Here is a 15,787-nt window from a genome sequence, read left to right as displayed (position 1 = left end):
CTTTTACAACTATCTTTCAACTTGTAACAAACCTCACAAAACCAAGTCCTTTGGTCCCATGATATTCACACGTCTACAGATGTCTAAACGTATATGTATTTGTTTCAGATAGGATTTGACCTTGTTGTTGAAAGTTTAAATTCAAAAATGAAAAGTTATTTAACTGAGGTATTTGGCAGTTTGAAATCTGATGCATGTATTTGTTTTAGGTACTCAACTTGTTTCTGGCCATGTTGCTAAATGCCTTTGCCAGTGATGTCCTGAGGAAGAACTCTTCAGAAGAGGGAGGCAGTGCGCTTGGAGGTTTGTTGAGAAAAATGAAAGCTGTCTTCTGTGGCTGTTGTACTCGTAACAGGACAGGGTCCGTGGGGCCATCTGGTGGTAAACAGGACAAAACAACAGGAGCAGTCAATGCTGATGGTAAGCACTTCTGCTTTATTAGTGGTAGAGTATATTTTGTTAAGTATTGTAAATGGCCTAAAGTTTCACCCTGGGACTTGGAAAGTGTATCCCAGGATTCATTGCATTGATGGTTCTTACTGACTGTTTGCCGGGGGAGAGCATCAGGGGTGGTCAGGCGATTATACTGACAGTTCAAGAATGTAATAAACAAGCTCATGCTTCACTGAGCAGTTAATCTATGCTCTGAGCACCAACAGTTCATGTTTTCTTCAGTTTTAATCATAATGATTTTAGTACATGCACTTTACAACAGGTTGATTATTTTATTATCATTATTTTGTGATATATGGGAATTGGAGCGAAAGCGTGGAGATTAAGCATGTGGAGTATTGTCGCAGGTATCCATTTTTAAACTGCAGGGCTTTCCGTATACAAAGCTGTAGCAGAATTTAGCATACCACAAATCCATACTTGAAGACTAGGCCTACCAGCAGAGGAATGTGAAGATGATTAAAGCGACAACTACACACGTGCATTTGCATCGCTGCAGCTAAATATTTCTTGGTCATTCTGGCGTAATTTGAAAGACTGTCAATTTCTGTCCCTAATTCTTAAAAGATGAATGCTTAATTTAGGCCTAACTGGAATAATCGGTTTGTCTGAAGTGTACATTGTGCATGTACATTCTTTGTTTGGAGTGGTTATCCTTTGACAGCGTTTGGAATTTAAAGGTTTGTAATAGACATCACCTTTCTTTGATTTCATTCATGGGTATATTCAGAAGATGCACATGTAGGCCTACTAGTCACAAGACTTGCACAGCTTGCTGTCAGTGACTTGACCTCATGTCGAGCAGATTAGGAACTATAACTGCTACATAGGGTAATGAAACGGGCGGAGGGCTAATCGCTCCCTTCTGTCATCTTGCAGCCAACTCGGATTGTGCGAAAGTAAATGACAGTAACTCCCGTGTGAAACTTTAGGTCATTTTCCGTATGTGGTATGAGTCGGCAGACCTTGAATATTTATAGTGGCCTAAACTAATAAGTTTATATCTTTTTGTCTGTGTGATATGGTTGTGCGTATATGGCACTCATTCTAGAAGGGATATTGGTACTTTTCCAACAGAATAAACATCCATTTGTCATTCTGTCCATGCTGTTCATCTGTCATCCTGTCCATCTGTCATCCTGTCCATCAGATGCTGTTCATCTGTCATCCTGTCCGTCTGGTCATCCTGTCCATCTGTCCACGCTGTTCATCTGTCCACGCTGTTCATCTGTCCACGCTGTTCATCTGTCCATGCCATTCATCTGTCATCCTGTCCCTCTGTCCATGCTGTTCATCTGTCATCCTGTCCATCTGTCCATGCAGTTCATCTGTCATCCTGTCCATTTGTCCATGCTGTTCATCTGTCATCCTGTCCATCTGTCCATGCTGTTCATCTATCATCCTGTCCATCTGTCCATTTTGTTCATCTGTCATCCTGTCCATCTGTCCATGCTGTTCATCTGTCTTCCTGTCCATGCTGTTCATCTGTCATCCTGTCCATCTGTCCATGCTGTTCATCTGTCATCTTGTCCATCTGTCCATGCTGTTCATCTGTCATCCTGTCCTTCTGTCCATGCTGTTCATCTGTCATCCTGTCCATCTGTCCTTGTTGTACATGTGTCTGCTAATATAGTTTCCAGTGTAAACATGTGAAACTCACTTGTAAGTATATAACTGACATATAAGTAGTTTAGTAGACAACTTTTTCTTTCTGCTTACCAAAATATGTGTTATGTGATCTTCCTTGCCAAAATGTTTTTCCAGGCAGTGTTGCTTGCTAACTTTGTGTGAGGAAATTTTGCTTGCCGGAATGTTGTGTGCAAAAATGATATCACTTGCCTAAAGGTTTGTGTAGAAATTTACACGAAAGCTTATCATGTCATTGGAACCTTCATGTATAGAAGTTTTCATGACAAAAACACACTTTATATATGAATATGTTGAATGTCTACTTTTCTGTTAGCAACAGAAATATCAGCTTTGCAAAGGACGGTTTAGCATGTGATTTCTTTTTGTGTTTCATAGATAAAGAGTCAAGTAAGGTGCTGGAGATGAAGACCGTTACTGGGAATCACAAACTAACCCCGGAGAAGGAGGAAGAGAAGGTAAAAACCAATAACACTGTTCTCATGACAACCAGCAACAATAAGGTCCTGACAAAACCAGTCACATCATTCTCATGGTAGCCAGCGACAATAAGGTACCGACAAAACCAGCCACACTGTACTCATGGCAACCAGCAACAATAAGATACTCATAAAACCAGTCATACTGTGCTTGTGGCAACCAGCAACAATAAGGTACTGATAAAAGCAGTCACACTGTACTCATGGCAACCAGCAACAATAAGATACTCATAAAACCAGTCGTACTGTGCTCATGGCAGCCAGCAACAATACGGTAGTGATAGAACCAGTTACACTGTACTCATGGCATCCAGTAACTGTAAGGTACTGATAAACCCAGTCACACTGTACTCATGGCAACTAGCAACAAGGAGGTACTGATAAACCCAGTCATACTGTACTCATGACAACCAGCAACAAAATCTCCTGTAAGCGACTCCATTTTGCCCAAGAACTACTCCTGAAGTCTTCTGTGTTAGGAGGAGAATTTCCGTCAGAAACTGCCGAAGTGCACTTCGTACATTTCCGGTAGAACTCTTCTTCCCAGAAGGTAGCGAACAGTACAGTTCGTTTTTCACTTGACGATGAGGAAACCCCCATTGTACTCATGACAACCAGCACCATTACTGCAAGGAAACTAAATTTAACTCTTTGCCATGTCATCTTGGAAACTCTCGGGAAAAATTGAGCCAAGCTGTTGCAGTGCAATTGACAGATTTCATATTTCTTGTGAAATGTCATACCTATTCTGTTTCTTTCCCAAATTTAGTCATCTGCATGTGTTGTTGTCAAAGTTCTAAGAATATCATAGTGTCCTGTTTTATCCCTGATGGCTTTTATTCACCCAGAATTGGCAGAGGAGTTTATAGAAACCTTAAGACTGGAGATTGATTCATAAAGCTCATAACTGCCACAGCATCGTAATGCCTAAAGAGCTTGTAATGCCTTAAGTGCCTGTAATGCCTAAAGTGCTTGTAATGCTATGAGTGCTTCATAAATCCGACACTAATTTTCAAGTGTCCTTTTATGGCCCCGAACCAATATTTATTTTGATTGTACTTATTGAGCAGGGGATTCCGTGGCTCAGTTGGTTAGCACGGTAGCATAACATAATGACCAAGGAGCCTCTCACCAATGCGTTCGTTGTGAGTTTAAGTCCAGCTCTTGCTGTCTTCCTCTCCGGCCGTACGTGGGAAGGTCTGCCAACAACCTGTGGATGGTTGTGGGTTTCCCACGGGCTCTGCCCAGTTTCTTCCCACCATAATGCTGGCTGCCGTCGTATAAGTGAAATATTCATGAGTACGGCATAAAACACCAATCAAATAAATAAATAAATGAATACTTATTAAGCAGATTCTTGTAAAGGTTGGATTTGAAAGGTTAATGGAATATTGCAAATATCTGCAGGAAAAGCCCATTGCTAACGGTGTGCAGACTAAAGTTAACGTGGACGGAGATCCGGACCAGGAGATTAAACTGGGGGAGGAGGCAGCAACCATGGAAACCCCCAGCACTGGGGAGATCGTAGTTGTGGAGGATTGCTTCCCAGCATGCATCACTGATAGGTGAACCATCTCAAATCTTGATCCTTAGTACAATGTAGCTATGATGTTAAACCATTTTGCAGGAATAACATGTTGTGACTGACTATACATGTAATTCAGAACTGTGTGAGTGTCATCGTGTGTTCTTGTATGCATAATGTCAAGAAGCTTAGTTTTAGTTTTTTAAAGATTTTCCAAGACATACAAATTAGATGGTGATGCCTTTAAACTGGTTATGTTTCAGGAAAACAATCCAGGTTTTGTGGGTCCTTATTTTTTAACTCGGGTGTTAAAGGAGAAGAAAATTTAAATATCAAACAGATACCGTTGAAAAGAGTATGCATTTCCTTGCAGGTGCATGCCATAAAAAAAATTCTAATACGTACCTCAAGTTGATAAATTGTAAATAAAGTCAGTGCCAAAATCTCCTGTAAGCGACTCCATTTTGCCTAAGAACTACTCCTGAAGTCTTCTGTGTTAGGAGGAGAATTTCCGTCAGAAACTGCCGAAGTGCAGTTCGTACATTTCCGGTAGAACTCTTCTTCCCAGAAGGTAGCGAACAGTACAGTTCGTTTTCCACTTGACGATCAGGAAACCCCCAATGCTGGACGTAAGTTCCCAGTTTACACTAACAAGCTGGCAGTTTTAACGACTCTCATTAGCTGAGAGGCAACACACCCCCTGCATAAATTACAGGGTGTTGAAGACGGAGGACGTGATGGATTCAGCGATTTATGCCAGCTTTGCCGTTTTCAGGGTTTACGTGTATGGGGGAAAAAAAATCACAAATTGATGCAGCAGGCATCACCAGATAGAAAAAAATGCGCTCTTTTCAGCCCATAGTGTCATTTTTTAAAGTTTTTAAAGTTTTCTTCTCCTTTAAGGCTTAAGATCTGAAGTATTGCAAATGACCTAACTAGTAAAGAAGCAAACATTTTTTAAACATTTTCCCAATAGGAAATCTCCATACCTTCCAAACAAACATCAAATAAAACTTTCTAAGATCAATAAAACCATCAATATCACGCAAAATTAAAACTTGGTCATGCACAATATTTTAGGTCATTTACCGTTGTTTTTTAATAATTTACTAAAATGATTTGAAGTAATGGATGGTTTGTCGAATCAATTAGGTGGTGAATAAAAAATTGGTTTTCTTTTTTCCGCATGACAGATGCAGGTGTACATGTATGAACAAGTACAACATGTCTAACTTCTGGAGGAAATGGCACACATTCAGGAAGATCATGTGTGTTATCGTGGACCACAAAGTCTTTGAGGGAATCATTCTCCTGGTCATTGCACTCAGCAGTTTTTCTCTGGTAAGAAAACCAATGCTTAGTACAATTACATGTATTCTTTGGCTGCTGCATAATAAAAGAACTGTGACAAGACTAAACAACTCATCAAAGTCAATAATAAATGAGTACGACGTCAGTGAGCGGGCTACAGGTTAGCTTGCTAGCCTGTTGTTTGTAGCAAGTCAGCTTTTGGTTGGGAAATAATGTTGGCTTTGAAAATTCATTTTTTGAGTAATTAATATAAAAGCGGGCTGGTAAGGTATTGATTTCATAGCTAAGTGGTGTGACATAAAGTAGAAGTTCAGGATGGAAATGCATGATTCCATGATCACGATTGATCTGGTTCTGTTGGTCTGCATATATGTATTTTTAAAATTTTTTTTTTTGTTTCCCAGCACAAACATTTCGCATGTTTATTGTCAAATGCCACTTTTTACAAAGCCCTTGTGGCCCAGGTATATAATTTGGAATTTAAAGAACTGATCAGAATTCAAACAATATACACAAACGTATCCCCAGCCCCTCTGATAAATACAATTGATAATTAAATCTAGTATATTGTGATGATAGTTTTGCACTGTTATAAATTGGAACATCAGCCAATAGTGTTATTTTATAAACTATATCATGGTAGAATTGAACACAAGATGGAAATCTTCTACTTGATCATTAATATACAAGGAGGAATATTGATTGACAGTGAACATGTAATTGTCATGTCGGATTCAGTGACAAAGTTGTCTCCCCTGGACAATCCCTTTTGAGTAAGAGTGGTAACCTTTGCGTGGAAATTTCTTTATGTAAGTTTGCCATTACTAAGTGGTGGCTGACAGGAGCTGACAAAGGGATGTTTTCAACTCTGCCAATCACAAGCTTCTGCTGCATTTAGGGGGAAGTGATGCCCTGGCTGGTTTAACTGAAAATGTACCATCCTAGCTCTCAATGCCTGTGCCAAACACGAATAGCAAATGGAAATGTCCACTGCAGATCAGTAACAGATAATTTTAGTTTTTCAAACCCAGAGAAGAAAAACAAGATATTGTTCTGTTTTTAGATGTGTGGGATGCTTAATCGCACTTTTGTAGTTGTGAATTGTTAAGTTGACTATTGACTGTAGTATTCACGGGTAATTTTATGATATTATGATGTTTTAGGCATTTGTACAATTGTTAATAAAATATTCTCATTTTCTGCAAAGAGCTATGAATTATTCTTCTTTCGATTGAAGTATGATGTGTGAAATATGAAATATGATTTGATGTTCCTGGAGATGGATCATCTTGTACAAATTTGGAACTGTAACTGACTTGAGACTTCGTTGTGTTACAGGCCTTTGAGGATGCTTACCTGCCTCAGAATCCTACATTAGAGCTGGCTCTCAAGTATCTAGACTACATTTTCTTTGTGATATTTGCTGTGGAGATGGTGATGAAGTGGATAGCTTACGGATTAAAGAAGTACTTCACCACCTTCTGGACCATTCTGGATTTTGGGATCGTGGCAGTAAGCATTAGTACACAGGAGACAGGAGTTTCTTGTTTGAAGTATAAAGAACATCTGTCCATACTTAAAGAAAAGATACTTACTTGGAGCATAAAGAACATCTGTCCATATTTAGAGAAGTACTTGTTTGAAGCTTATGGAACATCTGTCCATATTTAGAGAAGTACTTGTTTGAAGCTTAGGAAACATCTGTCTATTGAGAATTTCTTGTGACTGCAAAGCCCGAATCTGAAATCAGATGAGAAGTGTCTTGTTAAAAGCCTTCTTTTGATTCATACATGATTCACACATGATTCATACATGTATGTATACAGGGAGTGGTTTATTTCCGTTCACGTAGGTGTCCTTAGCCAGCCTGATCACAGAAGCCACAGGGCTGACAGACATTGGTGCGTTCAGATCTCTGCGTACATTGAGAGCATTCCGTCCTCTGCGGGCCATATCCAGATGGCAGAGTATGAAGGTATGACTGTGTTAATTGGTAGTGTAGGAACAAGATGTACATGTACTGCGAAGGTGGTGGTACCATTCTTTCTCAACTTACTGGCATATCACAAAGCAAGTTTAGATGGTGTACAGAAAATGTATATAACTGTATAGATGATAATTATCTTATCTGCCGATGGTTGTGGGTTTCCCCCGGGCTCTGCCCAGTTTCCTGCCGCCGTAATGCTGGCCGCCGTCGTATAAGTGAAATATTCTTGAGTACGGCATAAAACACCAATCAAATAAATAAATAAATAAATAAATAAATATTTATTCAGTAATATTTAAGAATATAACATGTGGTGTTTGCCAGTAATGTGGATCACAGTCCCATTGTGAGGAGTATGGAAGTGTGGGTACCGTACGTGTATACATACATGGCTAATAAAGTGTTGTACATAGCTGTGGAGGTGACATCAAATCTAACTTCATCAAATATTGGAAGTTTACAACACAGCTGATGCTTTCTCTCAAGTTTTAGTCAATATGATACAGAGCATTTGATAGTTTATTTCATTATTTCAAACATTTTTTAAATCCATGTACAATACAACAACTTTATATAATTCAAAGGAATTTGTATATATATATATATATATATATATATATATATATATATATATATATATATATATATATATATAGGGCTATCTCACAGTAATCAGTTACAGTCTTAACATGACTGGAACCATCACCCTCCCCATAACAAACGTCTTCTGGAATTTGACTGTATTTGTTCATCAGTATTTTAAAAACTGTTTGCTGTGAATGACCATGGGTGAAGATGTACATGAATGTATGTGTATTTATTTACCATTTTATTTTTGATACCCCAATGCTACCTTGATAGGAAAATAATACTGTTCTGGTAAGATTGGTGTTTGTTATGTAGAAAGTTGGCTTTTCTTGTGTTGTGTTGCTGATCAAAGTGTTCTCCAATGTAATCCCTCATATTTTCTTGATGATCTATTTTAACAACCGTTTTGATGCTTCTTTTTTATTTTGCCTTTCAATATCATATTTTGGCTTACATTGGGCTGGTTGTATTAGCTTGGTTGAGGAGAGTAAGATGGGGTACAAACCAGCAAGATGCAGGCAATTCTGTTCATTTCTTTTAGTCAAATTTGAACACCATTTGCAATGTACATGTGTTTACCTTTTCTATACAGCCTACACATTAAAAGGTTTGATTAGAGTAGTGCTTTGAGTAAAGTTAGGTTAGACTACATATTAACTTAGGCAGCCTAGCCTATGTGTATGTATTCGGTGCGTATACATTCAAACTTTGACACACTCGGCTTAACATATGTCTAACTTTTGTTAAATGTTCCTAGAGTAAGATACAGAATGTTGACATTGTCACTTCTGTACCTTCTGACTTTTCTCATGTTGCTTATGCGGATTAAGGGAATGCCTTGACTTTTCTCATGCCCTGTACTTACTGACTTTTCTCCTGTTACTCCTGCAGATCCTGGTGAATGCTCTGACTTTTCTTGAGTTGCTTATACATATCACGGTGAATGCCCTGACTTCTCCCGTTGCTTCTGCAGACCGTGATGAATGTCCTGACTTTTTTCCAGTTACTCCTGCAGATTGTGATGATTCCCTGACTGTTCACAAGTTGCTCATACATACTGTTGTGAATGCTCTGACTTCTGTTACTCCTGCAGACCGTGATGAATGTTCTGACTTTTCTCCTGTTACTCCTGCAGATTGTGATGAATTCCCTGACTGTTCTCAAGTTGCTCATACATATTGTAGTGAATGCCTTGATTTCTCCTATTACTCCTGCAGATCGTGGTGAATGCCCTGACTTCTGTTATTCCTGCAGATCGTGATGAATGCCTTGACTGATCTCAGTTTGCTCATACATATCGTAGTGAATGCCCTGACTTCTCCTATTACTCCTGCAGATCGTGGTGAATGCCCTGACTTCTCCTGTTATTTCTGCAGATTGTGGTGAATGCCCTGACCTTTCTCCTTTTACTTCTGCAGATCGTGATGAATGCCCTGACTTCTCCTGTTACTCCTTCAGACCGTGATGAATGTTCTGACTTTTCTCCTGTTACTCCTGCAGATTGTGATGAATTCCCTGACTGTTCTCAAGTTGCTCATACATATCGTAGTGAATGCCCTGATTTCTCCTATTACTCCTGCAGATCGTGGTGATTGCCCTGACTTCTCCTGTTATTTCTGCAGATCGTGGTGAATGCCTTGACTGATCTCAGTTTGCTCATACATATCGTAGTGAATGCCCTGACTTCTCCTATTACTCCTGCAGATTGTGGTGAATGCCCTGATGATGGCCATCCCCTCCATCTTCAATGTCCTGCTCGTCTGCCTTGTCTTCTGGCTCATCTTCAGCATCATGGGAGTCCAGTTCTTTGCTGGAAAGTTCTACAAATGTGTTGATGCCAGCGGTGTGCGGCTGGATGCTGCCATTGTCCCTGACAAGACAACCTGTCTGGCCAATGGCTACCAGTGGGTCAACTCTAAGATCAACTTTGATAATATCTTCCAGGGTTACTTGGCTCTGTTACAAGTGGTGAGTTAAACTGGTTGCTGGATCACCAGTTCATATTTAGCGGGTGCTAATTTGTTAAAATTATCTGTAATCCATGGTTTCACATCGAGCTGAAAGTACTTTGATTCTTTCTGTAACTGATCAAATTCATGACTGTTTTTCTCGATTGGTTGGCAGTGCGTAAATAGTTAATAATGCTTAAGTTGTGCTAAAATCTACATGATGATGTATGCTGACATTTCTGACGCCATTCATTCTGATTTTGTATCCCTGTCAGGCGACCTTTGAAGGCTGGATTGAGGTGATGGTAGATGCTGTGGACATAACTGATGTGAGTGGTCTTGTTTCTTCTGTGCCTGGGGGGAAGTGGGTGGGGGAGGTGGAGGGGAATTACAAATTGCCACCTTGCCATTCGGTCCTCTTAAATCATAACTTGATGTACAGATGAAGTTTGTGTTTTGGGCTGTTTTGTCCAGCCAAGATTATAGTGTTTTTGTTCCGTTGTGGACTTTGACCGCTATTACTCTCAAATTTGAAGTGCTAGCTATTGTTCACACCAAAATATCCCTTTCTGTTTTAACTTTAATTGTATAAAGAATACTGTAATCATGTTCTCAGTCTCTCATGTTTGGTTAACATGCTGAATACTACTGTACAATTTTGTATGTTCCCCTTAATAACATGGGTAAATTTTAACCTGGTTTAAGAACCGCGGCTGATGTTTGAGGTTGTAACAAGTGAAGTGTGTTTTGGGCTGATCATTGATGATCATTGATGTTATCATTGTTGCAGATTGACTTACAACCCAAGAAGGAAAACACCTTAGTGTCTTACCTGTTTTTTGTGGTGTTTATTATCTTTGGCTCATTCTTCACACTCAACCTCTTCATTGGTGTCATCATCGACAATTTCAACATGCTCAAGAAAAAGGTAGAGTAATACTCAAAAGTGCATAGCACTTGTTTAGAACTAGTTGTCTAGTTGTCATGTGACAATCAGAATGTCAGAATTTTGAGGGATAATGCTCCACATTTGTTCAATAAAACGTGACATGGCTTTGCTTGAGCATTTTATCGATACACATCATGTTTCTTCACTCTTTGAGGTATGATTAAGCATCATGTAAAAATAAAGCATATGTAGACTTAAAGTTTCGTACTTGAAGAAAAGTTTGATATGTGATTTTCATTGTGCACACATTCACCTTGGATACTTTCTTGGCAGTATGAAGGAGGCTATCTGGATGCTTTCCTTACACCCAGCCAAAGGAATTATTACAACACACTGAAGAAGTTAGGAACTAAGAAACCACAGAAAACAATCAAGAGACCAAAGGTAAGAAACGATGATAGACACCATGACATTTTGATGTAGGTTTGTGAACATAAACATTTCTGTTGGTTGTTCAGGTGATGGTTGAAAGTATTAATTGATTGCAGCAGGAGACGTTCACCACATGCTTAGGCATATGTCACTCTATTCTTATACCTGACAAGTGATTGCATGTCGGATATGAGCCTCGCTGACTCAGATGGTTGTAGAGCTGTCCCACTGCAACTTTGATTTATTTATTTGATTGGTGTTTTATGCCGTAATCAAGAATATTTTAGTTACACAACGGCGGTCAGCATTTTGGTGGGAGGACACCCGGCAGAACCCGTGGGAAACCCACGACCATCGGCAGGTTGCTGAGAGACCTTCCCACGTATGGCCAGAGAGGAAGCCATCTTGAGCTGGACTTGAACTCAAAGCGATTGCATATGTGAAATATTCTTGAGTACGGTGTAATGCACCGGCTCCTGAATCATTATGCTGCGCTAGCGCTCTAACCAACTACTGCAACTTTGAGGCCCTGTTCCAGTGAGGTCGCATGTTCAAATCCAGGTTTTGCTGTGTCAGCCATGGTTTAAAGCCAGGAAGTGTGTCAAGCAGCCAGCAAAGGCCTGTTGAATTATTTTGGGCACTGCAGTTTCTTCCATCCCATAAATCTGACTGCTGTCATACAGATGATAAAGCCTTAAGTATGGCATTAAACACTTAATCAAATAAGTACATGATTATGTAAATAGAAACCAACAGAGAAGTATAGATATGACACAAGTGTTGCCTATCTAAGTGTAGATGGAAGAATTGAGCACTCCAAACAATAATGCATTTCTATTTCTGATTTGATCATTTCAGAACAAGTGGCAGTCATTCTTCTATGACATCTCCCTGAGCAGTAAATTTGAACTGGCGATCGTGGCGGTGATCATTCTGAACATGATCGTGATGGGAATTGATCACTACAACCAGACCCAGGTGGTTACAGATACGCTGGATATCATGAATATTGTCTTCACCTCCATCTATGCCCTGGAGGCTGCCATCAAGTTGATTGGTCTACGCTGGCACTATTTCAGACAGGCCTGGAACGTCTTCGATTTCATAGTAGTTCTGCTGTCATTGTTGGGTGAGTAATGGGTTTAAAACTGTTTAAAGTAAAATTGCTTTCCTCTGCACACGTGGAGATTTTGAAGAAGAATGCATTGTTTCAAAAAGTAGATATTGGATTGCATTTTGGAAGTACTTGAGTTTTATGTTGTCGAACCAATAGTATAATTTCTCGAGATGGCGAAGTGCTCTAGCTTTAGGATAGATTGATTGGATTTTACTCAAGCATCTGTGTACATGAATCCAAAATGGTGTGTCAGTGACTTGCGACAATTAATGTTTGCATGTATTTTATGTTTGATTGGTGTTTACTACTGATGTACTAAAGGATATTTCCTAAATGTGACGGTGAGGTTGAGCACAGGAAAACAAGCAGAGGGCAGACAAAACCATTGGACTTAGACATACACCTGACATAACTCTGGACTTTATTTATAAATCTGTTGTTGAGCATTTGTATGTATCATGTTCAGTTAATGAATGTGACAGTTGTTGGCTCTTATTTAGTGTACTACACATTTCCGGTATCATGCATATAGATAATATACTGATGTATGTGTAGTGTAATACATTAATATTATGATGTGGGGCTTTAAAACGCACTAATTACATGAATACAGTAAAGTGTAAATACTTTATTATGTAACTTTAACTTTTCTAAAAATTCTCTTTGCAGGCATAATTCTGGATGACATCTTGTCAACAGTGTTCATAACTCCAACGTTGTTACGTGTGGTTCGAGTATTTCGCATTGGAAGAGTTCTGCGCCTAATCAAAGCGGCAAAGGGAATCCGGAAGCTGTTGTTTGCCTTGGTTATCTCCCTTCCTGCCCTGCTAAACATCGGTGCCCTTCTCTTCCTGGTACTGTACATATACGCCATCATCGGCATGTCCTCCTTCATGAACGTCAAACTCACGGGCTTTTTCAATGACCTGGTAAATTTCAAAACATTTTTGAACAGTTTTGTGTTGTTGTTTCGCCTGGCGACGTCAGCGGGTTGGAACGAGATCCTGGATGCTTTGCTGATCCAGCCTCCGGATTGCTCCGAGGCCGAGGGGAATTGTGGAGTGCCTTGGTTTGCCACGCTCTACATGGTCTCCTATATAATCATTATCTTCTTGATCGTGATCAATACGTACATAGCCGTCATTCTGGAGAACTTCAGCCAAGCCCACGAGCAAGAGGAAGTAGGAATAACAGAGGACGATTTTGAGATGTTTTATGTGGTTTGGGAGCGCTATGATCCTCTGGCCACCCAATTCATCAAGTATGAACAACTCCAAGACTTTGTGGCAGACCTCGAAGAGCCGCTGGGCATTGAGAAACCCAACGAGATTGCGCTCGTCTCTTTCAACATTCCAATTGTGGAAGGTGACAAGCTGCACTGTTTAGATATACTAATGGCATTGGTGAAACATGTGTTAGGAAAAATAGAACACACAGAAGAAACAGAGCAGCTCCAAACACAGATTGAGTTGAAGTTCCAAGAGACTTTCCCCACGAGGGTAAAAACTATCGTGAAATCCAGCACTATGCAAAGAAAGAAAGAGGATGTGGCAGCAAAGACACTGCAGCGCGCATGGCGTGGCTACAAGGCACAGAAACAGCTGCGAGCCATCACAGGAATGGCCATGTTAAATGTAGGTCCAGCCAGCGCGCCTCATTCGCGTTCTAACAGCGTGATAAGCCTGGGCAGAAGACTGAGCAACGCCCTCAGCTCATTTTTCAACACCTCCCGTCCCAGCAGCGCCGTAAGCCGGCGCAGCGTCGTGTCAAATATGGGCACAACACTGTCTCCACATGGGAGGACAAAAAACTCTCGTATATCTTGATTGTTATCTGACCTGTAGAGTAGCCATGATTAAGACTTTTGTTACAGTTTACCTACAACTACAGGTGGTTGGTAATGATAGAGAAAATTTGTTGCTGTGTACATATATGTTTATGATAGAAGTTTATTTTATTATTAGAGTGCATACAGGGATATGGTTTGAAAAACTGGTCCAGACAATGACTTCCTGACTGCTTTAAATAGGAAAGTGAATTATTGGATGCTGATTGCTAGCCTTTTCTTTATCGTCCCAACATGGAATGTTGTGATGTATAATGTACACATTGGCAAGGGACGTTTGGTGGCATGGACAGGCCCGTGTCAATACGTGACTTGCTTTATGACATCAGAGTGTGTCCCTTATGCAAGCATTAATGATCTGTGATAATGCTCTTCGGTGTACTTGTATGTTGTGTTTGTAGAGCTGTCTGAATGCAAGACATTCAGACACAATCTTGTTATTGTTGGTATTTTTGTACATTTAGTTATTATTAATTTATTGGCCTTCAGTGGTAATGACTGTTTAATTGCTCAGTGGTTATTGACGAATTAAATATTTATAGATGTGTATCCTTTTACAAGCAGTATTGACAAATTCCGGAAAGCTTCTTTGTCTAGGGTGATTTTAAAACAGTACTGTATGAGCTGATGGGTTTCTTGCACCTAAAATGGACAATACTGAATTGAATTTCTATTCAGTCAGTGATCTTGATTATCAACATGATTAGGGCTATGAATACAACTGTTGCAGTGCTAAGAACCATAACTTTACACAAGGTTATATTGTATAGAATGGAGGCGAACAAGAGATGATTCCAAGTGTAACTGTAGTGTAACTGCTGGGTAGAGGCAGTAAAGATATTACATGTATAGTCCCGGACCACTTTCACAGAACTTTTGTGTGTCAAATTCCTCGTAACTTTTTGGTAAATGATGTTGTCTAGGTTATACCACCATAAGGCATTGTCATTTATGAGAAAATAAAAATTGATTTACAATGTTTTGTGAAAGTGTGCCAGAAATGCAGTTGTGAACAGTGAAAGTGGACAAATCAGTTTTGACAACGCACTGATGAACAATATATATTGGTAGGCCCCAGCATTCTTTAAACAGCCTTTCTAAACATTTTTGGCATTTTAGTTTATATATGTCAGTCATTTAGAGATATACAATTTATGTAGTCCTAGACATTATGAAAACCTATGAAAAACATCAACAATGTATATCATCACCCCCCCCCCCTCCAAAAAAAAACAATTTACTCCTGTCGACAGCAATGCAAGCATACAAACTCGTGAAAGTTTGAGAGGTGTGTGTGTGACCATGCTACTGTACTCAACATTGCTGATGAGATGGAAGGGCAATGGTACACACTCAGCTGTGTTTAAAATATGAGATGATGGTTACAACGGGACCATTTCTGCAGGACCAAGTGGTTGTCGTCATTGCTTCTCCACACACATTACTGATACGAGAACAATGCTGATAACAAAGTCGTTCCTTCACAGTAATACATATTGTCGTCTTCTATGACATTGCCATATTTGTGTAAAAGTTAATAGAACTGTAACTACTTATTATCCTT

General features: G+C 39.7%; 1 protein-coding gene across 1 annotated transcript in view; it reads left to right on the top strand.

The window, feature by feature from the left end:
- LOC135473379 (sodium channel protein 1 brain-like) overlaps positions 1-14,797 on the top strand; it is a 42,355-nt gene extending 27,558 nt beyond the window's left edge. The window contains exons 17-28 of the mRNA XM_064753229.1: positions 210-420; positions 2,479-2,558; positions 3,987-4,144; positions 5,298-5,445; positions 6,754-6,927; positions 7,268-7,390; positions 9,695-9,958; positions 10,215-10,268; positions 10,730-10,867; positions 11,162-11,272; positions 12,119-12,389; positions 13,047-14,797. Coding sequence (XP_064609299.1) covers positions 210-420; positions 2,479-2,558; positions 3,987-4,144; positions 5,298-5,445; positions 6,754-6,927; positions 7,268-7,390; positions 9,695-9,958; positions 10,215-10,268; positions 10,730-10,867; positions 11,162-11,272; positions 12,119-12,389; positions 13,047-14,203 — 2,889 coding nt within the window. The 3' untranslated portion in view covers positions 14,204-14,797. The remainder of the gene's footprint in view (positions 1-209; positions 421-2,478; positions 2,559-3,986; positions 4,145-5,297; positions 5,446-6,753; positions 6,928-7,267; positions 7,391-9,694; positions 9,959-10,214; positions 10,269-10,729; positions 10,868-11,161; positions 11,273-12,118; positions 12,390-13,046) is intronic.
- The last annotated feature ends 990 nt before the right edge of the window (positions 14,798-15,787 follow it).

This window comes from Liolophura sinensis, chromosome 8 (assembly GCF_032854445.1).
Source record: "Liolophura sinensis isolate JHLJ2023 chromosome 8, CUHK_Ljap_v2, whole genome shotgun sequence".
NCBI lineage: Eukaryota > Metazoa > Mollusca > Polyplacophora > Chitonida > Chitonidae > Liolophura > Liolophura sinensis.
The sequence above is the reverse complement of the archived record's forward strand: the minus strand, read 5'-3'. Positions and strand labels throughout refer to the sequence as shown.